The sequence below is a fragment of the Euleptes europaea genome, chromosome 15 (assembly GCF_029931775.1).
Source record: "Euleptes europaea isolate rEulEur1 chromosome 15, rEulEur1.hap1, whole genome shotgun sequence".
NCBI classification, from domain to species: Eukaryota; Metazoa; Chordata; class Lepidosauria; order Squamata; family Sphaerodactylidae; genus Euleptes; species Euleptes europaea.
The window spans coordinates 48,974,842-49,002,406 of NC_079326.1; the positions used below are offsets into that span (position 1 = coordinate 48,974,842).

Consider the following 27,565-nt stretch of genomic DNA (forward strand, 5'->3'; position numbering starts at 1 on the left):
TAATAGAAATGGCTTAAAGGGGATTATCCCGAAGGACCTTTGTGAATCTCTTGGAGCCTATCTGGGGCCATAAGCCTGAGCGTCCCCCAGCAAGGTAATAAAACCCTTCGAAGTCTGATAAGAAATGGGAATCCTCGGCCTGTTCCCAAAGCTACATTGACCAGGTCTGGATTATCTGCTAGGATATCAATTATTCTGTAAACATCTACCTTGGGGACACATACACTCTGCGTTCATGAACAGATTACAGAGAATGGAGTTTTTATTCTTTTTTTTAAGGCACTGAATTTTTGTATATTTGCCAAATCAGGCTGACAATCAAAGAGTCCATTACATTAACTAATCTGCAAAGTATCCGTATTCACAAGAATAGATTAAATATCTATTAGGACTAACTAAAGTATTACAAAATAGTGAGCAAGTTTTTGAGCTCACAAGAACCCTTTGCAGGCTCATGGCTAATAAAATGGGGGGGAACAGACGATGCTAAGCATGATGGAAATCCTAATTGTAACGGTTTCAAAGGTGGAATGCAAGAAGTATCTGCCTGCCTGCCTGCCGGCCTGCCCGCCCATCGGTCGGTCGGTCTGTCTGTCTGTCTGTCTGTCTGTCTGTCTGTCTGTCTGTCTATCTATCTATCTATCTATCTATCTATCTATCTTATCTATCTATCTATCTATCTATCTATCTATCTATCTATCTATCTATCTATCTTTCTCTGCTCATACACCCATAGCAAAGGATTTAAAAATACCTTACTTAGTGTTATTCTTTTGGCATTTAATTATTGCCCCCATAAATTTTGCCACAGACAGAGTAACGGAATCGTTTGTATCTGATAGTAGCCACGTCACCTGCGCCCTCCTACTGCCAGATGCCTCGTTGGACATTTCCATATTGATAAATAAAGGATTAATTCAACTAGCCCTCAGCTCCTTAAATATAGGACACTCCATGATCATATGTTTCACCTTTATCATGTGGGCATCTATATGTTCTATTTGGGTATGGCACTTTTTTATAGCTGCCCTCCAAAACTGCCGAAGGAAGGGCATTAGTCCTTGCCAAAGTAAAAGCTCTTATGAGCTTTGGCATTGTCAGGCAATAGAAATACTTTGGCAGTTGCATAGGAATGGCAACACCCAAAAAGGAGGCTGAGAATACCCTTCGAGCCCTAACAAATGTAGTGTTGGAAGTCCAATTCCTTTACTCGCATGTTGTTTAGCCTAATTATTTCTTTATTTCTTCTATATTATTTCTCTATAGTCTTTACCATGCCATTTGTGGCTCCCTCACGCTGCCGGCAACAAGCCAGCCTTTGGAAGAGGATTCAGCAAAGACGTATGATGTATATCAGTCCAGTGACATGAAGAAGGCGAGGAGTCAGCATACTTAATTGCTTGGTTACAGTTTGGTATCACTATCGGGCTATGTGAAGATAACTTTGCCTTTTTTGGTTTGCTTTATTAGGACTGGACATAGCTACGTTGGGAACAGCACTATTTGGCAACATTGATGACAATATACAAGAACTTGTTAAGTGGAGAGAGAAAATGGCAGAATACACTGTGATGGCAAAATTGACGTACTTGGTGAACAGAAGACCAGAGGAGGAGTTTCGGAGAAAATGGAAACCATATACTGACTATCTGTAATCGCATCACGGTTATAGAGTGTTAGATAACTAGAAGGTTAATATTAGTAGTCATAGAGAATGCAATAACAAGAGGGGTAGCACAAAGCAGATGTTTGCAGGCAATAGTTAGAACAATTTCAAACTGAGTTTAAATATTGATAAAATAACAAGCAATAGTATTCAGTATATGGGCAGTATGATAAAAGGTAGTAAGAATAGCAATTTGATATTTGAAACACAATGAATGGCTCTAATTATATGTTCCCTTTCAAAGATATGTTATTTTGTATGTGTGGGTATGTATGTGTTTTATTTTTTACTTTAATAAAAACTTTTTTTGGGGGAAAAACTTGTTAAGCAATTTGGATATTGTTTGATGTTTATATAGTTGTGGTGATAGAGGAGAACATTCTAACTATTCAGTCTTTGTATACTTGATATAGGATAAGAGATATAAGTGTACTGTAAACATGGCTGATAGTAATTAAGTAGATATTAAAACGCAATATATATGAAGTAGATATAGTGATGGTTATTAGATTTCTTGTTTGATTACTGGCCAACGTGCTGTTATTTGTATTCTAGATTGACTGTACCCAGCATAGTGATTTTTGTTTGTTTGTTATTGCATTTGTAATTCCTAGACATTTCATTTTCTTTTCCAATAAATGATCCCATTAATGTGAGCATCTGCCTGCACAAGTCCAAGTAAAGTAGGCCCCCCCCACAGATTTTAAGATCTCGACTTTCCAAAGGAATGCTTTTGAATGCAAGAAGTGTTATGGAGACTTATTAATTAGGTTGGGCCGGGCCTACTGAAAACAGTTCTCCAGTTGCAGCTGGGCACGGCCAGGTGAAGGAGCAACGGCCCCACTTCCTTCCATTATTTGGCATTGGTCTCTAGTGCTAATTAGAACTTATGGATCCACCGTAGACAAAGAACAGAAGAAAAGAAAACATAATAATCCTTATATTAGCAAAGGTGATTAATTTTAGATGAAGCTTCCAGAACAGAAGCTAAATTGGGTAATTCTACCTTGCCGTTTTCCCCATAGACAAAGTTCAACCATTACGGCACAGAGAGGTCATCTTCTATCAACCTACAGTTCATCTGTGTCTGGAGTTGCAGGTGAGAAATAGTCATTTCAAAATTAAACTGAACATTTAAATATATAAAAACAGAACAAAACATTACTGGAAATATTTTTATACTACAGGGTGAAATAGCCCCACACCGGTTCAAAAGTGACGCATGTCCAAGTAAGAAAATGCCCTATCATAAGGTGTTGCCAAAGTTTGTAATTCTGAACAGAAAATCATGTAGCTTCTAATGCTCAGCTGTGCTCCAGATGAAAGGTGATTTACAGAGCAAACCACAAGGGGAGGGGTCTGATTGCCCTTAGGAGTCAGTGTGCCCCCTGTGTTGGCATTAGTGCCGCTTGCGCTGGCTAAACTGGCATTAACATCAGTGCAGAGCCATTTACGCCAGTGCTGGGGAGTGGCGCAGCAGTGCTGTGCTTGGGTGCTGGAGCAGCCGTGGTGGCAGTGCATTTCCACCGCAAGGGCTCATGCCGGTGCCAAAGGGAGCTTTCCCGGGGACGAGATTGACTTTAGTCAGCTTCCTAAGCCCCTTTGCCTCGGGAACACCCCCTTTTGCAGGGACAAACTTGTGCCTGCAGAAATCATGGCGTAACCCTGCGAAACTCTATGGAACAGCTCCTTGTGCCTTTGTACATCTGGGAAGCAACTGGCAACTTCGCCTCGTTGAGCTTGAATGCCCCAACAGCTTTGCATGAGTTAAGGGGTGGTGGCACCAGATGCCCCGCTCGCCATGCAACAATCACTACTGGGACTTCATAAGCATGTAGCTCTTAGCCAGGAGCTGCTTCAACGAAGTCAAGCCATCTCAGACAGCTCTGATGGAAGGTATACGAGGGATTGTTGGAAATCGTCATCTTCAAACCAGAGCTGTGAGCAGCACCCTTCCACATGCCCCGACAGCGCTTGCAGCCTGAACTGTGGATTAAAAGGAGATATTGGGTCGTGGCCTGATCTCCATTTTGACTAACAGCCCAGGCTTGCCAGAGATTTCAGTTCAGGGCAAAGAGGAATTAGATACCCACACAACAGAGAGATGTCGCCTGAGTGATGAACTATTAGTCATTCTTAACATGACTTCATACTTTGAGAATGATCTGTGCTATGAAACCATATTTGAGGCATTGGAGCTTCAAGAAATTCATTGCCACAACATACAGCTGTGACATGTAAAGCAACGAGATACCACATGGCTTTCGTTCAGAAGGATAAGAATGTAGTTCAAAGATATCAGAACGTCTCTGAACGGACACAGCATATGAAAAGAGACCATAGAATATTCCACATACACATACATTAGATTTTCTGGGAATCAATCCCACTTATTGCCACTATAGAGGCCATAGTGAGGCTGTTCAATTTTTGCCTCTACTGGGATCTGTATGACCATTAGCCAAATGAAATCAACTGCAGGAACAAACAACAACTAAAACAATGTTTAAATTCACCCATACGTAAATTCACTGTAACAGCTTTTCCATGCCTATCAAATCTCGTATTTTTTTCCAACAAATTATCATAGAATCATAGAGTTGGAAGGGGCCTTACAGGCCATCTAGTCCAACCCCCTGCTCAATGCAGGATCAGCCTAGAGCATCCCTGAGAAGTGCTTGTCCAGCCTCTGCTTCAAGACTGCCAGTGAGGGGAAGCTCACCACCTCCGTAGGTAGCTGATTCCACTGTCGAACAACTCTTACTGTAAAAAATGTTTTCCTAATATCCAGCCAGTACCTTTCCACCCACAATTTAAACCCATTATTGCGAGGCCTATCCTCTGCTGCCAACAGGAACAACTCCTTGCCCTCCTCGAAGTGACAGCCCTTCACATACTTGAAGAGAGCAATTATGTCCCTCTTCAACCTTCTCCTCTAAACATATCCAAAATGCACAATTAAATCTTTGAGTTAATGCTGAATGCATGCCTACTGCTGAACCTTCTTCCAGGTACCTACCCAGTGTTGATCGTATTCAGCTGGCCTTCCTCTCCCTTCATCTTCATCGTAGAAAGGTAAGCCTTCCCGCCTTGCCTGATGGTATTCCTTCCGTAACTTCTGGATGCGGTCCGCAGTCCCCCCAGCTGGACGGTCACTGGATAAAGAAGCAAATGTAACATACGTGTCTGAATGCATTTCATCTTCTGTGAACTCAAGCATGTGACTGATGTCATTTTCCAGGCATAAAATTTCAGCTTAGATTGCAGTGAAAAATTTAGTTCTGGAAAGCCCTGGTTGAGTTCCTCGTTGCTGTTTATCCATTTTGTACACACACACAATGTATGTGTGCAGGCTTATGCACACTATAGCTATGGCTCTTGCGTATTTTTATTAATTTATGACATTATTTATTTACAAGTGGAGAAATGGTATACTTGTGGGGGGCATCCCTTCCACCTCTTAGCTGTGGCTCCTCGGGGCTCCAACCCCACACCATTGCCTCTGCTACTGCCGAACCTGGTGCAGCTCCCACCCCCCACGCCATTGCTAGATGAGGTAGTTTTATTGTCTGCAAATGCACAGTCAACACTTTTGTTTGAGGGGAGATTTAAACCTCCCAATGTACTTTTAAAACATTTTAAGATTTTTCTGCAAACCTAGGTAGTCCTGCAGGTTTGCACAACTTTCTGTTTTTAGTCAGTGCGAGCCCAATGCACAGATTTAAGCATCCTCAGATTGGCCCACACGTGTCTATTAGATATTTGACATTTTCTCTCAAACCATAAATTTAAGGAACACAATTTGCTATTTATTTGGGCTTGTGTGTACACTTTAAATTTATGACCTGCCACTAATGAGCTAACCTTTAACAGTTATGCTGAAGGCACCTGGGAGCCAGTGTAGACATGGCGGGAACTCATGGAGAAGAGAAATTCTTTTCTTCTGCGTCCATGAAACTTTCCAGTTTGACCGCAGGAATTGCCATGAGTGGACTGGTTACTTCACGAACCCATCTTTATCTATTCCTTCAGCTGCCTTTTCCCATTCCACATTGCACTAAAATAATTATTAGAAGATGCACTCAACTGAAACCTGTTTTTGACTGGATAACTGCGCTACCTTTGCCCACATAGGAACTCCTAGCGTCCATCTTCTTTTTTCAATCCTTGGCCACAGCTAAACTAAACTGTGGGGAAAGTTTGTGAGAAAAGTTGAAATGTGGCTCCCAGGATGAAAGAGATGGTAATGTTTGCAGTGCGTGATGTGCAGCATTTTTAAATTACGGTCGTGTTCAGCTCACTGTATATTTGTGAAGCAAAAAAAAAAAAGAAAAGAAAGAAACCATACAGTTAGCTGGCCAAGATTTATATTTCCTGTCTTCTGGGGGTTTAAATATAAGGATATTAAACTAATTTGATTCACAGTGACATTTATGGATACCATATACATTCCCAACATCTCCCCAAATGCGGGGATTAAATATCGAGGAAGAGAGACTCGTTTTTATGCAGAGTGAAGGAGGCCGGGGAAGGGGAGATGGAAGGGAGAATGTAGACACACTATAGGTTCTAACAGACCGTGCAAATAGAGTATCATTCAAATATACATAATACAATTTAATACACAATTTATACATCATGTGCATAGAATCAAGCAGCAAGACTCTGGTTCTAAATAAACTAACTAACTTTCTTCCATTTGAGCCACTTGCAACCACAACTCCCACTTTTTGAAAAAAAGGAAAACCACATTTGTAAAGGATACTTGTTTTCTTGCTTCAAAACAGTGGGAGATATGATACCAAGTGGCTTTTAAATAGGAAAAAACTAAGATTTTCAAGCAACTGCATATACGTTATTGCTCACAGTGTATTTTACATTGAGCCTTACTGTGCAAGTTACCCTTGTGTGTAAAAGTGTCATGCGAAAACCATGACACAGGAGAGAAGACCTGTGATCCCAGAGGCAAATGACGCAATGTGTTCCTTCACCTATTTACACTTGTTTTCCTGTGTTCCCTGCAGCCACACAGCAGCTGTGGGGAACGGCTTCTAAAGAAATGGAGAGCCCAAATGGGCTAGGCATGGTGCCGTGGGGGAGGAAGGGCTCCTGCCTCCTTCTTGAGCAGTTTTCTCACATGAAAACTGCACTGGGGAGAGTTATTTAACTGATTTTGCTGGAGTATCTATGCATGCGGAGCAGCAAAATCAGCAAAGTGACTCCCTTTCAGCACCGTTGTTGTGGGAGAAAACTGCTGGTGGGAGAGGCAGGAGCCCTTCTTCCCTGGGTATAGGGCTGCCAGGTCCCTCTTCGCCATCGGAGGGAAGTTTTTGGGGCAGAGCCTGGGGAAAGTGGGGTTTGGGGAGGGGAGGGACTTTCATGCCATAGAGTCCAATTGCCAAAGCGGCCATTTTCTCCAGGTGAATGGATCTCTATCGGCTGGAGATCAGTTGTAATAGCAGGAGATCTCCAGCTAGTACCTGGAGGTTGGCAACCCTACCCAGGCAGTACTGTTCTGTGTTCACTTGGATGCTCCTTTTTTTCCTAGAAGCTGTTCCCCACAGCTGCTGTGTGCCTATGGGGAACACAGGCAAAGGATTGTAAACACGTGAAGGAATGTATCACGTTGTTTGCCTCCCAAAGGATGCATTGAATGTCACATGAACACATGAAGCTGCCTTATACTGAACCAGACCCTCGGTCCATCAAAGTCAGTATTGTCTACTCAGACTGGCAGCGGCTCTCCAGGGTCTCAGGAAGAGGTCTTTCACATCACCTACTTGCCTAGTCCCTTTAACTGGAGAGGCCAGGGATTGAACCTGGGGCCTTCTGGATGCCAAGCAGATGCTCTACCACTGAGCCACGGCCCCTCCTAACCTCTCAACAAGGAAACAGGACAGGAAAGGCGGTGAGCCCCACATGCCTAAGTAAATACACAGCAAGACCCAAGTCTGCATCCCCATCCTCTGCCTACCATCTTAGAGAAAAGTGGACTATAGATGAAGTAAATAAATAAATGAACACTGACAGTGCATTCCTAAGGAGAATTACTCCAGTCTAAGCCCACTGAAATGAATGGGCTTGGACTGGAGTAACTCTCCTTAGGAATGCACTGTGAGAGCCGGCATGAGGTAATGGTTAGAGTGCCATGCTAGGAGCTGGGAGACTCAGATTTGAAGCCCAGCTCTGCTGCCAAAGCTCACTGGGTTACCTTGGGCCAGTCACACGCACTCAGTCTAACATACCTTGCAAGGTTGTTGTAAGGGTAAAATGGAGAAAAGCAAGGAATACGTATCTAAAGATAAAAATACAAAACAACCTCCATATGCTAGTGTATTAGATTTTCCTACATCAAGGTACTTTCTGTCTAGAGAGCCAGCATGGTGTAGTGGTTAAGAGCGGTGGTTTGGAGCGGTGGACTCAGATCTGGAGAACTGGGTTTGATTCCCCACTCCACCACATGAGCGGCAGAAGCTAATCTGGTGAACTGTACTAGTTTCCCCACTCCTACACATGAAGCCAGCTGGGTGACCTTGGGCAAGTTACAGCTCTGTTAGAGCTCTCTCAGCCCCACCTACCTCACAGAGTGTCTGTTTTGGGGTGGAGAAGGGGAGGTGATGGTAAGCCGGTTTGAGTCTCCCTTAAGTGGTAGAGAAAGTCAGCATATAAAAACCAACTCCTCCTCCTCCTCCTCCTCTTCTTCCTCTTCTTCTTCTACATTTCCGGCACTCAACATGTCCCTGAAAGGGGTTTCTCATACCTTCTTTCTAAGCTAGCTAATGTACTTTCTTTCATTAAAATTCCATGTCCTATTTTTCAGACACCAGACTGCTGGGATACAGTTTACTGCCCCCATGTCTTTACAACAGCGTGCCAGAAGCTGTACTTAGTGGTAAGGCTGATGGTAAAGGAGGATGGGGTTCCAGCTAGGGTTGCCAACCTCCAGGTACTAGCTGGAGATCTCCTGCTATTCCAACTGATCTCCAGCCGATAGAGATCAGATCCCCTGGAGAAAATGGCCGCTTTGGCAATTGGACTCTATGGCATTGAAGTCCTTCCCTCCTCAAACCCCGCTCTCCTCAGGCTCTGCCCCAAAAACCTCCCACTGGTGGCAAAGAGGGACATGGCAACCCTAATTCCAGCAAATCCATGACGGAATATGTGGGGTACACTGGTTCAGTTTTGTGTTGCGGTGCCGTAAACCTCCCTGACGATATTTTCTGTTGAGTAATTGTTAGCTTGCCCTGACCTGGATGGCCCAGGCTAGCCTGATCTCATTAGATCTCAGAAGCTAAGCAGGGTCAGCCCTGGTTAGTATTGGGATGGGAGACCACCAAGGAATACCAGGGTTGCTGTGCAGAGGAAGGCACTGGCAAACCACCTCTGCTAGTCTCTTGCCATGAAAACCCCAAAAGGGGTCACCATAAGTCGGCTGCGACTTGATGGCACTTTACACACACAATTGTTAGCTTAACCTTGCCCACAGACTTAAATACTAGGGACTACATAAAAAAAATCAAGCTGTGGTACGAGTTAGAAGGAATTTGGTGGCCTTTCTTCAGCAAATCACCCACAAGTTGGAGCAGGTCAGAGCTACAAAGTTCAATATTAAACTAAGAGCGGGATTCTGTGGAAGGGAAGAAAGAGCTATTTATCTGACAAAGGCAGGCCTTGACAGTATCCCCCATTTTATCCAGCCAACACAAAACCCCAGACATACCCTTTGATGGATTTGTCTCAATCACTGTCCACACCAAAACAGTTAAAGGTACTTGCCTTTAAAAAAATACTTAATTGGGGTGAAAAATATGAACTGAGTAACACACACACACACACACACACACAGAGAGAGAGAAAATAAACAACCTTTAAGACCTGAGAAATGTGAACTGACTGTGAGGCCTGATCATTTAACAGTTCTGAATTTCAACTTGGCTCCTGACAATTACATGAATATATGAACCACATTCAAACTCAACAGATGAATTCAATCAAGTCTGGGCAAATATCGCATACATAATCTATTCGTTTACCCCAAAGAAACCAAAGCATTGAATTCAAACAGAATGAAGTCATCAGTAATAAAAAAAAAAAGAAACTGATAAAGCAATATTAAAAAAAGGCCACAATTTTTCTCCCATTTGCAAGAAAGATCACACTGACTGCAAACGATTCTCCCGTCTGGCTATAAATACATATATTTAAAAATATGGGTTTGATCAGATAGCCTTTCAAAAGCAGGGAACGGAGCGACGCAAACAAATTTTCAGGTGCAGAGGGTGAACAACTGCTCGCCTTGAAAAGAAATCAAACTTTACAAAGTTTATTTATGCAATAAGAAGTCTTACTGGAATGCATCAGCAGGATTTGTGAACAGTGTTAAAACCAGGAGATGTTCAAGAGAGGGGAGCTGCCGTCTCCCTTTCAAAACTTGATACAGCTACCGGTATATGGACTCTGGGGCAAAGAGGGGAGAATATGGTTACCCTCCTGCCCCGTGAAGAGATATTGGCCCTTCCTGGAGCCTAACGACACAGGGCAAGGCCAGAGCCCTGCTTGGCTGGTCAGACCATGGAGTTTTGGGTGAATGCTAGAGTGTCACCCGTATGTGATGACGTCACTTTCAGGCCGCACCATCAGTGGCATCATTGCCAGCAGCTCAGTGACGTCACTACGTCGCTGGCAACGTTCCAACGTCTCTGGTGAGGGGCCCCACCATGCCACAGGTCTCCTGATTGCCCCCCAGTCCTCCTATCATCCTATCACAAAGGGTACAAGGGAAAGTTCTGCGTCTGCCACCGAATCCCCTTTTGCTTGAAAAAATGCAGTCCTTTTGGTTGGTGGCACGGTCCTTACATTGGCTGCATTCTGACAGCATGCAAAGCTGAAATGAAAGTTGTGTTTGCCGCAGTGGGCAAGAGCACACCTCGACACACCCATGCACGCAACTAGCTTTCCTCTCCTCTCTTCATGTGCAGAGAAGAACGGAAGCTCTTCTGCCCCCAAACAACTTCTTATGTAGGTGCCTAGATAGTGTAGGCACCTAAGATTCTAAACTAAGGTTGTTTGTGCATGGGTACTTTTCACTCACGTTTATCCCCGTTTGTCTTGGTTGTTCCTTGGAGTTATGCATGAGTTTCCCCTCCATTAGAGATGACCTCGCTGCTAGCCCTCACAAATCCCGGGACTTCCCGTCCCTCTGTAGACCCGATTCTTCCCTCTCCCCTGAGTTCAGCCTGGGTGAAATCTCCGTGGATAAGCAAAGTGCAGGACACAGAAGCTTGGTTTCTCTCACAGCCAATTACAAAACAGCGTGTAAAGAGGCGGGGATTTAAATGCTTCCTCGGAGCTCTTTCTGAGCAGAAGAAAGGCTTTTAAAAACTGAGGCTTGGATTTCTCCCCCCCCCTTTCAGATTGCTCCGTTTTTTGTTTTTTTTTGTTCTTAAAATGCTTCTTTATGCAGCAACTGGCTTTTTTGGGGGGAGGGGGAGAGATTTTCTCTCACAGTAAGCTCTACAAAGTAAGCCAACTACAAAGCAGCATTTAAAGGGTCGGGGACTTGATTTGAGCTTGAAGACTGCTGGTGCAGAGATTCCCAACAGGAAAGTGTGGGTCCGGCCAGCAACAAACCTCAGGCAAAACTCTCATGCATGAATGACCCAAGATTAAACCCTGGTTTAGAATCCAAGTTTATGCAGGGTTAAAGAAGTCTACTTCGCCATGGCACTTGCATTCAAAAAGCACAAGCAATTGGAGTTTGTTTGAAAGCCAGAAATCTTCTGCGGTGGTCCAGACACGAGAATTGGACCTGAGACCTTCTCAGTGTCGAGCAGATCCTCTACCACTGCCATCGCCCCCCCCCCCAACTGTGGCTTGGCGTGAAGTTTGAACGCAGTCCCCGAGCGTCACCAAAAAATGCACTGAAGTCACTGGCAGTTGTGTAATTAGTTCAGTCGGGCGCCTTCAACATTTGTCACTGTTACTAAAGATTTAATTAAATCTTAATATTTCGAGATCAACAAAGGAAGGGAAAAAACGCCTCAGCTTTGTTGTGTATATTATTAGATCACATTTTATTTTTCCAACATTTTGAGCACTTGGCGTCATAATCAGTGGGGCTGCGACAGTATCCTTCATAACGTGGATGCTCGGCTTTCATGTTGTCAGCGCCACATCGGCGGCTTACAGCATGCAGGCCCGTGCCTCAGGTGGTGCACAAAGACACTTTGGTTGTTTCACCTCTGAGAATCCGATTCGGATGTCAGTCAGCAGAGTGGCATTTTTGTAATGCTGGATGTCTTACTGAGCCCCTTTAACAAAATACAAAATTAATCCAGATCGGTTTGACATGCCATACAAAGACATGTGTGCATACTTTTTTGATTTTGAAAACTGTTTCCTCACTGATGAGTTTTTAACTACGCTCCTGTTGCTGAAGACATATTCTCAGGCTGAAACTATGCACGCAGCCAATAACACGCTTGTCTAAACTTGGATCCTATCCCAATGATGTATAAAGCAGCTGCCCCATCCTTAGGAAAAAAGGTGCACTTGGGAGGGGAGGATCCAGAGCCCCTCCTGCTCTTCGCTGCTTATCTCCTTGCGCCTTTCTAACTATGTCACATTTCTCTCAGACGGGCTGCAAAGCAGGCAAAAGCATCTAACTGTGAGAAAAAGGGTCTGGAGGATCGATGCTGATGGGGAGCTCAGCTTCCCCCAATGTTGTGCAACCTTTGGCTCAAAAGGGGTTGTTCTCACGGGAGCCAGCATGGTGTAGTGGTTAAGAGCAGTGGTTAGGAGCGGTGGACTCTAATCTGGAGAACCGGGTTTGATTTCCCACTCCTCCACATGAGTGGCAGATGCTAATCTGGTCAAGCGGGTTGGTTTCCCCACTCCTGCACATAAGGCCAGCTGGGTGACCTTGGGCTAGTCACAGCTCTCTTAGAGCTCTCTCAGCCCCACCTATCTCACAGGGTGTCTGTTGTGGGGAGGGGAAGGGAAGGTGATTGTAAGCCGGTTTGATTCTTCCTTAAGTGGTAGAGAAAGTCGGCATATAAAAAGCAGCTCCTCCTTCTCTTCCAGGTTGTGTGTGCAAGATGCCTAGTGATAGGGGCTTGAAGTTCTTTGGAGGCCAGATTTGGAGTTAGGTGTTCAGGGGCAATACCTATCCAAGAGAAAATCTCTCCCGCCCTGTGTCCTGTCCCAAGACAGTCTGAGAGCCACCTGCAGGCCAAGAACATTCCAAAAGGCACACCAAGTTGGTTCTCCATAGATGCTTCCCAGCTGGGATCTTTTCCCTAGGAGGGCTGTCAAGGATGGAATATCTTTCAGGAATGCCGAAAGGCATCGTTGTTTGGGAGGGGACTCAACAGCTGAGGTTAACAGGGTTGCCAGCTCCGGGTTGGGAAATCCCTGAAGAGTCTGGGGGTGGAACATGAGGAGGGCAGGGTTTGGAGAGGGGAGGGACTTCAACGCCACAGAGTCCAATTATCAAAGCGGCCATTTTCTCCAGGTGAACTGATCTCTGTTGGCTGGAGATCAGTTGTAATAGCATGAGATCTTCAGCCACCACCTGGAAGTTGGCAACCCTAGCGGTTAAACAACCATCATTATGTTCTGGAGGCGACGCCTGGGATACGAACTTCATCTTGTTAGTTTTTGTACAGTTCTAAAACAGCGATGATTTTTATGTTCTATTTTAAAATGTGATCTTGATGTTTCAAAGTCTGAATGCAGCATAAGGCCATGGGACTCTTTGCTCCTGGAAAAAAACCAGGCATAAAGAAAATAAGCCTCCATTGTAAACAATTCTGCAGGGAAAAAATATACTTTCATTCACAACCCAATAAAGTAATTACGCACTGATTAAAGGAACATGCTGATCTCTCTAGTTACAATGCCGTAAAAGTTAAAACAGAACTTATATCTACAGACGGGAGTGTGCTTGTCTCGTACGTGCATAAAACACGTGAAAAACACTACTGAGTGGTACTGTTCATGTACGGTATCACTCACTTAAGAAGTCAAGACCAATGTATTTCAAAGGGTGTATTACAAAGGCTATACTTATGATGCCAGCATTTATTTCAGCAAACTGAAACCTCACATGCTTTATTGGAGTGCCTTAGCGACCTTGATACTAGGAAGAAAGAAAAAGAAAGGTTGAAAAAAACTGATAAAAATCCACACTAAAAACATAACTCTACAATATTTCAAGCTTTCATCTTTTGGCAACTGTAGAGAGAAAAGATAGTTTACCAGGAAATGAGCTTTTGGTGTTTACATCTCTACTTGAGCAAATGAATGATATTACAATAGAAGGCTCTTCGACAATTCCAGAAGATAACAGAAGTTAAGATTTGCTCAAGAGAAAGCTCAAGATGGGGGGGGGGGGGAAACACACCTAATACATTCACAACCACAGTCAAACTCTACAGGCTTTCCAACCTGAACTAGGAAAAACTGATACAGCCCTTAAAAAAGAAAAGAAAAAGGATCAGGGGTTAAAGTAGCATGTTTACCTAAATGGAGACCATTCTACTATGTCTCAAAATGCTGGTAGTCCAGCATGGTGCCACATCTATCGACCTTATCTAGCAAATGGAATACTAGGGTTGACAGGTCCCTCTTCGCCAAAGGTGGGAGGTTTTTGGGGTGGAGCCTAAGGAAGGCGGGGTTTGGGGAGGGGCTTCAAGGCCATAGACCCCAATTGCCAAAGCGGCCATTTTCTCCAGGTGAACTGATCTCTATTGGCCAGAGGTCAGTTGTAATAGCAGGAGATTTCTAGCTAGTACCTGGAGGCTGGCCACCACATTGAAATTGGTAGCATAAGTGCTATTTCCTATCTGCATGCAGATTGCCTTGTAAGTACATTTCCCCCCCAAGTATGCCCAGTGCCATAGGGTTGCCATCTGTAGCCTGGGAAATTACTAGGAATTTGGGAGCGGTGCCTTTGAAAGGAAGTCTTTGGAGAGGGATTGAAAGCTCAATGGGGCTTTGATGTCATAGAGTCCACCCTACAAAACTGCCATTTCCTCTGGGGAAGCTGACCTCTGTGGTCAGGAGAATGTTTGTAATTCCAGGAAAACTCCAGGCCTCTGCCTGAAGGTTGGTAACCCTATTGGACCCTGTTGCAATCTGGGTATGAGTTCCAATCCCATGGCTCTGGGATCATAACTCTGATGTTCTGTTTCCTCCTACCCCAGTCCAATCCTTGCAAATGAAATTCAAAATTGCAGTCACTCAGAGAATGGGGGTTACTGCACTTTGTATTCCCAGCGATGTATTAAGAGTTTGAAAATGTTATAAAAAACATCGCTTTGAAAGGGTTTTTGGATACCACGGCTTATAAATGGTTGGAAGACGTCTTCACAGCTAAAGGGGCCAAACAAAGTGTGAACAGTATTTTTTATAACGTTTTCAAACTCTTAATACATCGCTGGGAATACATAGAAAGTGTGAACAGTATTTTTTATAACATTTTCAAACTCTTAATACATCGCTGGGAATACAAGTGCGGTAACCCCCTATGACTAGAATAAAAAGCTCCTCTCCAGAGATCTCCATCCTTTTTTCTTTTCTTTTTTGCCATTTGTAGATTTGCATCTTTTAAAACATTTTGTATGTTGAACATGAGTTTTGTGATTCACTGCAGGATATAAATAGTTGTGCTGTATTCCCAAACATCTCTGCATATTCAATTCCAAGGGGTAGCATCCTGTCGTTAACAATATGTTAGTTACTGGTCCAACATGCTGAGCTCATATAATAATCCTACCCTACGAGCGCTGTGCTGGGACAGTACTTGATGGGATCCATCATAAGCGTCCGAGAAACAGCACAGGAGCTTCCAGCAGGGCTCTGTGATGGTTAAGGTTGCGAGCTCCGGGTTGGGGAATACCTGTAGATTTGGGGTGGGGGGTAACAGGGCCCACCTTCCAAAGCAGCCATTCTCTCCAGGGGAACTGATCTCTGTGGCCTGGAGATCAGTTGTAATAGCAGGAGATCTCCAGCCACTACCTGGAGGTTGGCCATCCAAGTGATGGACTGACTGCGACGGCAGCTCTTGATACACAATTAAGTGTTTTATGAATCTGTGATTATAGCTTTAAGAGCACACTGATGAAATGAATTGAAACAACACAAGTACCCGGGAAGGCTGTCTGTGCCCTTCTTGGGGTGCGCTCTGCATTGCACTGAGAAATCCTTCCGAGATAAAAACACATCTGCGCCACAGAGCCTGCTATATTGTTATGAGTGTCAGAGGGCAGAGGATTGATTCCACCCAGCTCCGTTTACCTTCTGACGTATGAACTTGAATTGTATTTCATATACAGCTTTGGCAAGGTGCATTTGAGCAGAGACTTTTCATCTCAATTCAAAGGATTTGAGGACTGTTGTCCCTGTATATATTTTTGTTACTGTATTGTATGTGTATTGCAATTACTACTATTACCTAAACTTACCTAGTATCTTAGTGAATTGATGTGGCATACACCTATACTTATTTTGTACCACAACCTCCAGGTAGTGGCAGGAGATCCCCTGCTATTCCAACTGATCTCCAGTCAATAGAGATCAGTTCACCTGGAGAAAATGCCTGCTTTGGAAATTGGACTCTATGGCCTTGAAGTCCCTCCCCTCCCCAAACCCTGTCCTCCTCAGGCTCTGCCCCAAAAACCTCCCGCCGGTTGCGAAGAGGGACCTGGCAACCCTATGGCGGCACCGCGCACCTATGGATAGGAACTCTTAGAGAAAACCATCTGGGCACCAGGAAAGCAGCTGAAATATAAACTGGGTGGGGAGGGGAGGTTTGCAGAGGCAGTTTCCCTTTCAGCTGTTCATGCGCCAAATGCCTTAAAGTGCTTCATAAACCCAGGGGAGGAGGCGCTAAAAGGGAAACTCTCAGAAAACTATGGTGCGCGCACCTCTGGAGCATCCCTGGAGAACCAGGACTGTTGGAAGGGTTTGATAACATTATCTCCACAACCATCAGCGCAATAAAGTTTATAGAATGGAAACCTCTGAATCAGCAGACTCCAATTACGGGTGACATTCCATACCTGCTGCGTCAACGTCCTTGATAAAGGGAACTGACAGAGGGGTAAACCTGTACTTCGTGATCTGCATGAACGCAAAACGAACAAAAGGAAGGGGGGGGGAAAGGCTGCAGGAGATGAACAAATGATTGTTGCGGACTTAGTTGCCACTAGAAGCTGGCTCTAATTTGCACAGTAACCCCCCCCCCCAAAAAAAAACCCTTCTGACAACAACACGCTCCATTTTAAAAATCCTTATAAAAAACAAATACAATTTCTTAAGTCGAATGCTGCGACCTTTTAACCTTGCAAACTCCCATAAAAGCATTACAATTACTTCCACCCCAAAGGTTAAAGATTCTTAAAGCAACACAAGACGGTCATTTGTCTGGATGAAAACTGAGCCCGGGTGACCCCGTCACATCTCTGGTGACTCTTTGACTCTCCAAGCAGCTGACTGGAAACACCCGTAGCTAAGAGGACTTCAGCTCTAGGGATTAATTAAAAATATCACCAGGCTGTTCTTTTACCTGTTGTACGGCACTGATCAGAAGTAAACGTTTTCTTCCTGTAGTAGTTGGCCCTGTTTTTACAAACAGTGGCAGATTTTTTTAAAAATATGCTATAATATATTGGTGTTTCAATCATTTTTGTCAAGTCACCATAATGTATCTTCTCAACATGATGAACATCAATCAAGCTCAGGTTCGAATCTCCACTTTGCCATGGCAGCTTGCTGCGTGACCTCGGGCTAGTCATTATCCCTCAGTAGGGTTGCCAACCTCCAGGTGGTGGCTGGAGATCTCCCGCTGTTACAACCGATCTCCAGGTGACAGAAATCAGTTCCCCTGGAGAACATGGCAGCTTTGGCCATTGGGCTCTATGGCATTGAAGTCCCTCCCCTCTCCAAACCTGCCCTCCTCAGACTCCACCCCCAAAATCTCCAGGTATTTCTCAACCTGGAGCTGGCAGCTCTATCTTTTGGCCAAACACACCTCACAGGTTGTTGTGAGGATACAACGGAGGAGAAGAGAACGATGTAGGCTGCTTTGGGTACCCAATTGGGGAGGAAAATAGGGTGTAAATGAAGTAAACAAACAAGTACGTCTTTCAAGAATGGCTTAGCAAATTCTGCTTCTTAGGAGACATGGACCATATCCCTTCTGGTTGGTCCTTAATAATGAAAATAAGACAAAATTATTTTATGTTTAAAGCCATTTCTGTTCTCTCACTAGTAAATTCTTAAAATGGGAGAAGTCATTTCCAGCAACATTTCCAGCTACGGAAAACATAGGAAACTTTGTTCCATAGCACATATGGCAATGCTTCTTCAAACTTGACAGCGCTGGGGTTATGTGAAAGAAGTAAGGTAGAGGCCAGACCTCGAAGGCAATATTTGCTGTCAAATATTTAGACCCCTCAGAACACCAAAGCACAGAAAAGGGGGAAAACTAGATTATCGGGTAAGTAGGCTTTTTGTGGTGATATGGGCTAGAAAAAGCCATTTGGGGGGTGGGGAGAGACATTCCTAGCGAAAATGTGCCTGTTATGGGAAACCCGTCACAAGGCTTTCATTAAAATTAATTTCAAAGGGTTAAGTTCAAGCCAATTGATGTTGCTTTCTGAGCTTCCGGCATAGATGTTTTCTCCTGTTGTTCTGAAATGTGAACGAATCTTTAAAGAGCTCCGGAGAACAAGGAGATTAGGGGACTCAGCTGCCACCAACAACAATTGAACTTTCCATAGCCTGTACACAATGGCAAAGAATAAAACAGCCCCTTTCAGGGTTTCTCCCCCCCACCCCACCCCCGAGACAGTATTGCAGTTTCTGTTTTATACCAGAAAAATAACATCAATTACGTCTTCTTTCCATCATGGGGACTGCATGTAATACAACAACAGAGGCGATTCTCTATATGGTGATATTCTGAGGATACAACAGAGTGCAGTGCTTAAAAAATTCTCCTCTGTGGCAACTTTTCGTTTTACAAACTTGATTTTGGAAGGGGGGGCGGACTTTATTGAGGGAAAGCAGCTGGCATATTGTAATGTACAGGTCGCGCCAGCGTGGAGTGCAGAGTTTCAGCCTTCCCAATCAATTCAACAACAGCTGTAACAATTCAACACAAGGCTAAATTATTGCCAGGGACTGTTGCTGTATCGCTTACACCTCGGTCCTAAGTGCATTTACTTTGAAGTCAATAGAATTTACTCCCGCGTAAGCAAGTTTAGCATTTCAATCTGTGTGCTCCTACCTCGGTACGACCAGCACGGCTTGCCAATACTGGAAAGCCGTTGCCAATATTGGAAAAAGCTGTTGATTTTCCGGTTTAAGTGGTAAGAAATGCAGCCCAATATCTAGCAAGGCAGCCTGGGATTTTATCTGTGTGGTAGCCAGCTGGCACCTGGGAGACTGGGAGGTGGGGTGGCATGGTGTGGTTGCTGGGAAGCACGTGTGGGAGGATGCTGGAGCAGTCACCCTACTTGTGGACTTACTAGAGGGAGCTGGTTGGTAGGGTTGCCAGCCTCCAGGTACTAGCTGGAGATCTCCTACTATTACAACTGACCTCTGGCCAATAGAGATCAGTTCACCTGGAGAAAATGGCTGCTTTGGCAATTGGACTCTGTGGCATTGAAGTCCCTCCCCTCCCCAAACCCTGCCCTCCTCAGGCTCCACCTCAAAAACCTCCCACCAATGGCAAAGAGGGACCTGGCAACCCTACTGATTGGCCACTGTGTGAACAGAATGCCGGACTTGATGGGCCCTTGGTTTGATCCAGCATGGCTCTTCTTACGCTCTTCTCCTCTTCTTTGGTTTCCCAACCCCAAACAGCCAAGGGAGTGTTATTTTCCCCAGTGGGGCAAATGCTTGTGCACTGAATGCTTGCACATTCAGCCCCCACATGAGACAAATAATACCCCCTGAGGCTGATTTGGTATGGGGAAACGGCATGAGGGAAAGCTGGAGCCGCTTCCTGCATCTGAATTGAGTCCCCACAGGGAACCCGCAACTGGCATCCTGCTGCGAGTCTCCATGGCCAGACACCCAGCAGACAGTCTCTTATTAATCCATTTTAAAGAGGGCCAGTTATGAACCAGTTATGAACTGGAGTTCAACAAATCTTACCTGTTATGAATCTTTCCCCCCACCCTTCTGGTTGCCAACTTGGCAACCACAATATAAACCAAGATGTTATCCTTGACCAAACCCAACCGATGTCTCAGCTTATCCTGTTTTTTAAAAAAACATAAAGAAAATGAAGGATCATCCCCAACAAATTCCTATTTAATTCACTATGTGAACAGAATGCTGGACTTGATGGTCCCTTGGTCTGATCCAGTATGGCTCTTCTCATGTTCTTATCGCCCCTCAAACTCAGGACCCTCACTACCTGGGACTAGGGCTGCCTCGTCCCTCTTCGCCACCGGCGGGATGTTTTTGGGATGGAGCCTGAGGAGGGTGGGGTTTGGGGAGGGGAGGGACTTCAATGCCATAGAGTCCAATTGCCAAAGAGGCCATTTTCTCCAGGGGAATTGATCTCTATCGGCTGGAGATCAGTTGTAATAGCAGGAGATCTCCAGCTAGTACCTGGAGGTTAGCAACCCTATCCTTACCTTGTGTATTAAAGGCACTCTGCACTTTCAGGAATTATGCCAATATCTAGAAATACTTAAAAAGTGAAAAGAACTGTGGGTGATTATCTGCTGGGGAAGAGCTGAAAACTCTGGAAATCTCTGGAATCTTCTTGCAGATCCAGAAGATACGAATAATCACACCTAGATGCGAGAAGGGGAGAATGTTTTAAGACACTTTGGGTCCTCCACTAGGGAGAAAGGGGTATAAATAAAGTAAAATAAATAAATAAATAAAGTTGCAAGGCCACACCAAGAATTCTGGACGCAAATGTAGAAAAGCAAATTCCCCCACATTTTGCTTGCAGCAGCTCAGACCTCAATGACAATTGGCAGACGTATAGTAGTCGATTTTGTCACATTCCTTCATCTTATTAATACTTAAATAGAAATATCATAAGCGTATACTGCAGCCGATGTGAATCTCTACAGCGCATGCTGGGTTACCCTTAAATTTTAAATTCCTCACACTGGTAGCTCTGAAGAAATAATTTGCCTTTCTTTCTTTTGCAAGAGTTATTTATAGGCTGCCTAGAATGTCAGTGGAAAGCAGATAGATATATGGTCAAAAAGCACCCGTATTACAAAGGAAAGCTCTTAATGGATGATGGCTACTGGGATAACATTAATCCAGTATTAGGACTTTTACGGGAAAAAATACAAATGTAATTTATCTTTTTAACTGTCAGCTGCATTTCTAAAGCTTTAAAATCTGTAGCTTCCAGGGGCCTTTTGTCTTTCTGCCATGGCAGGAATATCTTGGACAGCTGTAAGAGCTTTGTAAGCTATCTTTCTCAAAATCCATTAGCTAATTCAAGGAACCTAATTAGAGCTGCCATTTTGATGAAACATACTGAACACTCTGTACAAACTAGCAACACCATCAATGTTTATTCGAAAGCCACAAGAAACAAAACTTTTATTCAATGTAATTTAAACGTGTTTGACTTAAACAGAATGTTTATGAAAACATGCCTGTTAAGGAAGGAAATGTATATGTATCTATCTCTAGATATAATCCACTGGTATATAGTCAAACACTAAAACATACTATTACACACAATCTGTTCAGACACAGGAGTCCTAGCAGGGCACCGTTCAAGGAAACAGTGGTCTCTGTCACCTTTTTTTTTTCTTTTTTCATAGAATCATACAGTTGGAAGGGATCACCACGGTCATCTAGTCCTACCCCCTGCACAATGCAGGAAATTCACAACTACCTCCCCCACACACACACCCAGTGACCCACTACTCCATGGCCAGAAGATGGCCAAGATGCCCTCCCTCTCATGATCTGCCTAAGGTCATAGAATCAGCATTGCTGACAGATGGCCATCTAACCTCTTCTTAAAAACCTCCAGGGAAGGAGAGCTCACCACTACGGCTGTCAATTCGGTTCGGCCCGAACTGAAAATCAGCCGAATTTCCCTTGATTCGGCGGTTTTTAGTTCGGACGGATCCGAACTCAAAACTGGCGGGCAACCGGGGGGGGCCGAATTCAGCGAGTTCGGGAGTTCAGCGAATAATTCGGCCAATTCGGCCGTCAGTAAGCAGCATAACCGTCAGTAAGCAGCATTCTCCTCCCCCGGCCAATCGGTGGCCAAGCTGGGTCTTCTTCTGGCCAATCAGTCAGGATTGAGTGCTGGAGGAATCAGCTGATGTGCGGCCGGCCGGGGAAAGAGAGAGAGAGAGAGAGGGAAATCCTCATGTGTGTGTGAGGGGGTGCTTGTGCACATTCGCTCCTTTCCGTGGCTGCAGGGGGCGCATTTTTTGGGGTACCGACCCCAAACTTTCAGGGGATATTCAGACAGGTTTTTTTAAGAGACCACCCAAGTTTTGTAAACATTGGGTCAGGGGGTCCCGAGATATGGGCTCCCCCCCTTTTTTCTTTCCATGGCTGCAGAGGGCGCATTTTTGGGTGTGCCGACCCCAAACTTTCAGCGGAGCATCAGACTAGGCTTCTTAAGATACCCCCCAAGTTTTGTAAACATTGGGTCAGGGGCCCCCGAGATATGGGCTCCACCCCTTTTTCCTCTCCCCCCTTTTCCATTTTCGTGGCTGCAGGGGGCGCTTTTTTGGGGGTTCAGCCCCCAAACTTTTGTCATAGCTTCAGAGAATCCCTCTTAAGAGACCACCCAAGTTTTGTAAAGATGGGTTCAGTGGGGGCTGAAATATTGGCTCCCCCCCTTTTCTCTTTCCATGGCTGCAGGGGGCGCATTTTTGGGTGTGCCGATCCCAGACTTTCGGCGGAGCTTCAGTCAAGGCTTTTTAAGAGACCACCCACGTTTTGTAAACATTGGGTCAGGGCCCCCCGAGATATGGGCTTTCCCCTTTCCCCTATTGGGATGAATGGATCACCCTCGAGAGATGCATACATATGGATCTTATATTGGATACAAATGGAATCATATTGGATTACCCAGCCTCCCAGCCCCTCCTGCTGGAACAGAAGACAGCCACAGTAAGACCCCTTTGGGGGCTTTAATCTATATTTTTTCTTTTCTGTGTGTGTGTGGGGGGGAAAGCAGAGTCTGTGTGTGTGTGTGGGGAGGGAGCAGTTTCTGTGGGTGGGGGGGGAAGCCAAAGGGGGCTTTTGCCGGTTCTGCCTGGGGTGTGTGTTCCCCCTCCAGTCTCTCTCTCCCTGGTTTGAGGGGGGGCTTCATTTTTATTCTTCAGGTTTTTCCTCATTCATAAGATCAGTTAGGTTATTTTGATGCTTGCTCAAAACTGGTTTTCAAATGGTGACTTAAAGAATGCATCTGCCTGGTCCCAAGTCCAATGCAAAAGGAGACATTCCACCCCCTCCTGCTCATTATGCATAGCTAGCTGCCTCTGTCCCTTTCCATGGTATGCAAACTCCCAGGTGTCAGGTGTTGCTATGCACTGTTGCAAAGGTTTTGCATTGCGTGCTTGTGTTGCTTTGCAGTTGTATTGTTTTGCAAAATTCTTCACACCTGCCCCGCCCTTTGCATATTTGCAAAGGGGTTGCTCTGCAGTTGTGTTGCTTTGCAAAGTTCTTAGCACCTGCCCCGCCCTTGCTCTCATCAGCTGTTTGTCGGCCGGGAGCTTTGTGCTGGGCAGCAAGCTCTGCGGAGAGATCCACATTAAGGGTGGGGGGTACCCCTTTCAGGGCCCATATCTCAGCCCCCCCTGACCCAATCTTTACAAAACTTGGGGAGTCTTTCAATATACGTCCTTTGAAGCTCTGCTGAAAGTTTGGGACCTCTAAGCCCAAAAATGCCCCCCCCAGAGCCGCGGAAAGGCGCGGTTGTGTTTTTAATGGCTTTATTCGGCCGAATTTTTTCCCCGAACTTTGAATTCCCGCCGAATTGAACGGATCCGAAGTGGGGGAGTTCGGACTTCGGCACCTACCGAACCCACAAGGGCCAAATTCGGCCGAATCCGAACTGTACCGAATTTTTTTTTTTTGACAGCCCTACTCACCACCTCCTGAGGAAGCCTGTTCCACTGAGGAACTGCTCTATTAGAAAATTCTTCCTAATGTTTAGATGGAAACTCTTTTGATTTAATTTCAACCCGTTGGTTCCACTCCGACCTTCTGGGGCAACAGAAAATAACTCGGCCTACGTCCCATATTTTGCACAGTGTGTGACAGAGAATTCAGAGATGTAAAGGAACAAAAAGAATAAAACCGAAACTTTTTCAAGGGTCACAAAATTAGCCATGTGTTGGTAGGGGTGTTGTATTTAGGGCTGCCAGCCCCAGCCTTTGATTGGCAACTTGTGGTATCTTGTAGGGGGTGGAGCCTGAGGAGCGGGGAGGGTTGTGTGCACAATGATGTCACTCTCAGAAGTGAAATCACTGCATCACACAATGCAGGGGGAAATTCCCTGATCTCTATGGTCTTTACTTGGGAGAGATGGTATTGCATTGAGCAACATTGTTTCTCCATCTTTCTTTCTCCTGCTGCTCGGATCACTCAGTGCGGGTCACAGAGGGTGGGGGTGGGAGAGCTTGCCTGCCATTGGCGGGCAATTGGTAACCCTAATTATATTGTTCAGTAGTGATATTGTGGAAGGTAGCCCAAAGGTACCCACGATACGTACACAATTATACTCAGCAACATGACAAATATTTGGGATTTGGGGGGGCATATTTCCCAACAAAAACATTTGGCTTTGAGCAGTGGGAAAACGCAATAACCTTAGAACAGAAGCACTTCCTCGAGTGAAGATACGAAGACCGTGTTCAACTGATGAGCAGACATTCCATTAGAGGAAGCTGCATCCTCTCCCTGCTTCTCTTACAGGAACTCCACACACTAGCGACTGTGGGTGAGATTTTCCCACAAGGCCTGGAAACAGAACCTTTCTCAAAATATCCACCGTCTGGAGAAAATGGGCAGGAACCTGCTGGTGAATTTGCATGAAAACGTGTGGCTCTAGAAGCCCCAGGTGGCAGCAGCTGGTGGTATATGTGCTTGTTAGGGTTGCCAGGTCCCTCTTCGCTACCAGCGTGAAGTTTTTTGGGCGGAGCCTGAGGAGGGCAGGGTTTGGGGAGGGGAGGGACTTCAATGCCATAGAGCAATGACGCATGCAATGAAAGCCATACTTCTTCCCCTTGTTCTGACATCTTGTGGAATAAAAAATAGGGGGGTGGAGAAAGCGCAGTCCCCCTGCCCATTTGAAGAAGAAGAGTTGGTTTTTATACGCTGACTTTCTCTACCACTTAAGGAAGACTCAAGCCGGCTTACAATCACCTTCCCTTCCCCTCCCCACAACAGACACCCTGTGAGGTAGTTGGGCTGAGAGAACTAGCCCAAGATCACCCACCAGGCTTCATGTGTAGGAGTGGAAAAACCAACCCAGTTCACCAGATTAGCATCCACCGCTCATGTGGAGGAGTGGGGAATCAAACCAGGTTCTCCAGATCAGAGTCCACCCCTCCAAACCACTGCTTTCAACCACTACACCACACTGGCATTAAACAGGTGGCAACGAAGGGACAGAGAAAAGGCAATGGGAGAGCGTCCCCGTGAAACTGGATGCCCTCCTGCCAGTCCCCTCTTGGAGCTGGTAGTGTTCAGCTCAGCAGGGTTCTGAACCACAAAAAGCTTCTGCTAGAACACATTTGGCAGTCCTGAAGGTGTCGAAGGACTCATCGTTTTTAACCGAAACAGACCAACAGGAATTGTTACTAAATACGCAACTCACTCTGTAACACAGACGCAATTGGATGCAGTTGGTATTTGCGACACTGTGATGAATAAAAGCAAAGGCGCTCTGGATGTTTCTTACATGCATTTTGAAATTCAGGTCCTTAACAGTGCAAAAAATAAAATATTGGAAACAGAAGGCATGGTGCGGCATGCAAGAGAGTCTGGTTCGACATGCATCTTCACATACATCTAATTATATCTCAGTTCTGTTTATATGTTCAAACCAAACAGATGCAAAAACAAAATCAGCATCTTTTCTACCGAAAGACAGCAGCTGTTGTAGTTAAGACGCTCGCGCGCCGGAGGTGAAAGGTGCGAGCCTTACAAGGAGAGAATGAAGCATTCTAACGGCAATTTAACGAGGAATCGCGTAAACAGCAAATGAAATAATTTGTAAAGTATTTCATTAGCTGTCAGCACAAGATGCGAGGCAGAATGAAAACGTGCCGGCTAGTATATTTGTGCATGACAGAATAGCTCTTCGAGAACAGAGAACTCCTTAGGGAGGTGCTCATTTAATCAGTATTATAATTATTGTGATATCGCCCCCGGAGCCTCAAGCAAAGGGGACTGGGAACAATTGTGTTTTTGGCGTCGCTCAAACATACCACACATACATTTCTCAAGTATGCAGCATATCATTCTCTGGAACTCTCCAGAACATCAGAACTGTTGTCTAATAAACCGTGGAATTATTAAGCAACTTTGGAATTATTAAGCAAAATATTCAAGAGGGGACTTTGTAATTCATAGCCGTACAATAATGCAGTGACCATGCAGACACATGCCCCCCAAACCTGCAGTGCGTGAAGTTGAGTGAAACCCAGCTTCCAGGTAGGGCAGCCCACCAGGGACTCGACCAACCTGCCAACCTGACAGTTTTGGTGCCAGCAAAACCGGGAGAGGTGGTGACAGCAACAAATATTCCCAGTAAGAACAGTGGGGCCACGTGTTTTTCAGCCTGGGGGCAGACTGTTCATGTGACTCGCAAGCCATATTTTTATTAGCTAGCTACTGGCCCCGCAACTAAGTTTGTTCCTAATTTTTATTTATTATTAGCTTATCAAAATATTTATATCCCGCCATTTCCTTGTGGCTCAAGGTGGCTTGCCTAGGGTTGCCAGGTGCCCGGTGGTGGAGGGCAAACCCCCGGCAATTCGCCCCTCTGCCTGCCGACCACCTGAGGGTCGGCGGGCAAACGTGCACACGGATACACACCACGCGCACGTCACACCATGTGAGGGGCCTTATATCACTCAAACTCTTAGTTTGAGTGGTAAAGGGCCGCTTTACCACTCAAACTAAGGTATAAAGCCCCTCGCGAGGGCTTTATACCTCTTAGTTTGAGTGGTAAAGCGGCCCTTTACCACTCAAACTAAGAGTTTGAGTGATATAAGGCCCCTCACGTGGTGTGACTGTAAACCGAAAATGACACATGCGTGCGTTGGCGCGCGTGCGCAATCCGGACCTTAGTACCATAGCCTTCCGCCAGAGGAGAGGGGGGACCTGGCAGCCCTAGGCTTGCCCGATCTCCAGGCTAAAGCCAGCATAAACAGACCTGAATGTCTACTTCCAACTTCAGATGCTAGGCTTCTGAGAGCTGTTATATTTGGGCTGTTTATAAGCCAGGAATGTGGTTACTATCCCTTTTGTACTATTTTGGTGGTTATTTTTATGGCTATGGTTTTATGGAATCATTTTTATTCTGCAAGCTGTCTTAAGGGCCTTAGAGCAGATTGGCAGGAAGTTACATTTTAAAAAACAAATAAATAAGAAGATATAAATGGAAATCTTTACCCCCCCCCCACCAAACTGGCTCTGATGTGGGCAATGCCTAAAACACTTAACTTTTGAAATTTAAAAAAATGCAATTACATGGCTACAGACATCATTCACACATTTAAAAAAACTCTCTTGAACATCATGTGTGGTACACACGAAGTTGTATATGTACCATTGTAACAACAAATTAGAACAGAATCTTTATAACCTCCCCCCCACCCACACACACATCTAAGAGAGCCATACTGTATCCTGGAAGGGGCACAG

General features: G+C 45.1%; 1 protein-coding gene across 1 annotated transcript in view; it reads right to left on the minus strand.

Moving 5' to 3' along the window:
• PARD3B (par-3 family cell polarity regulator beta) overlaps positions 1-27,565 on the minus strand; it is a 578,916-nt gene that overhangs the window by 74,762 nt on the left and 476,589 nt on the right. The window contains exon 21 of the mRNA XM_056861663.1: positions 4,686-4,821. Within this exon, the coding sequence (XP_056717641.1) occupies positions 4,686-4,821 (136 nt within the window). The remainder of the gene's footprint in view (positions 1-4,685; positions 4,822-27,565) is intronic.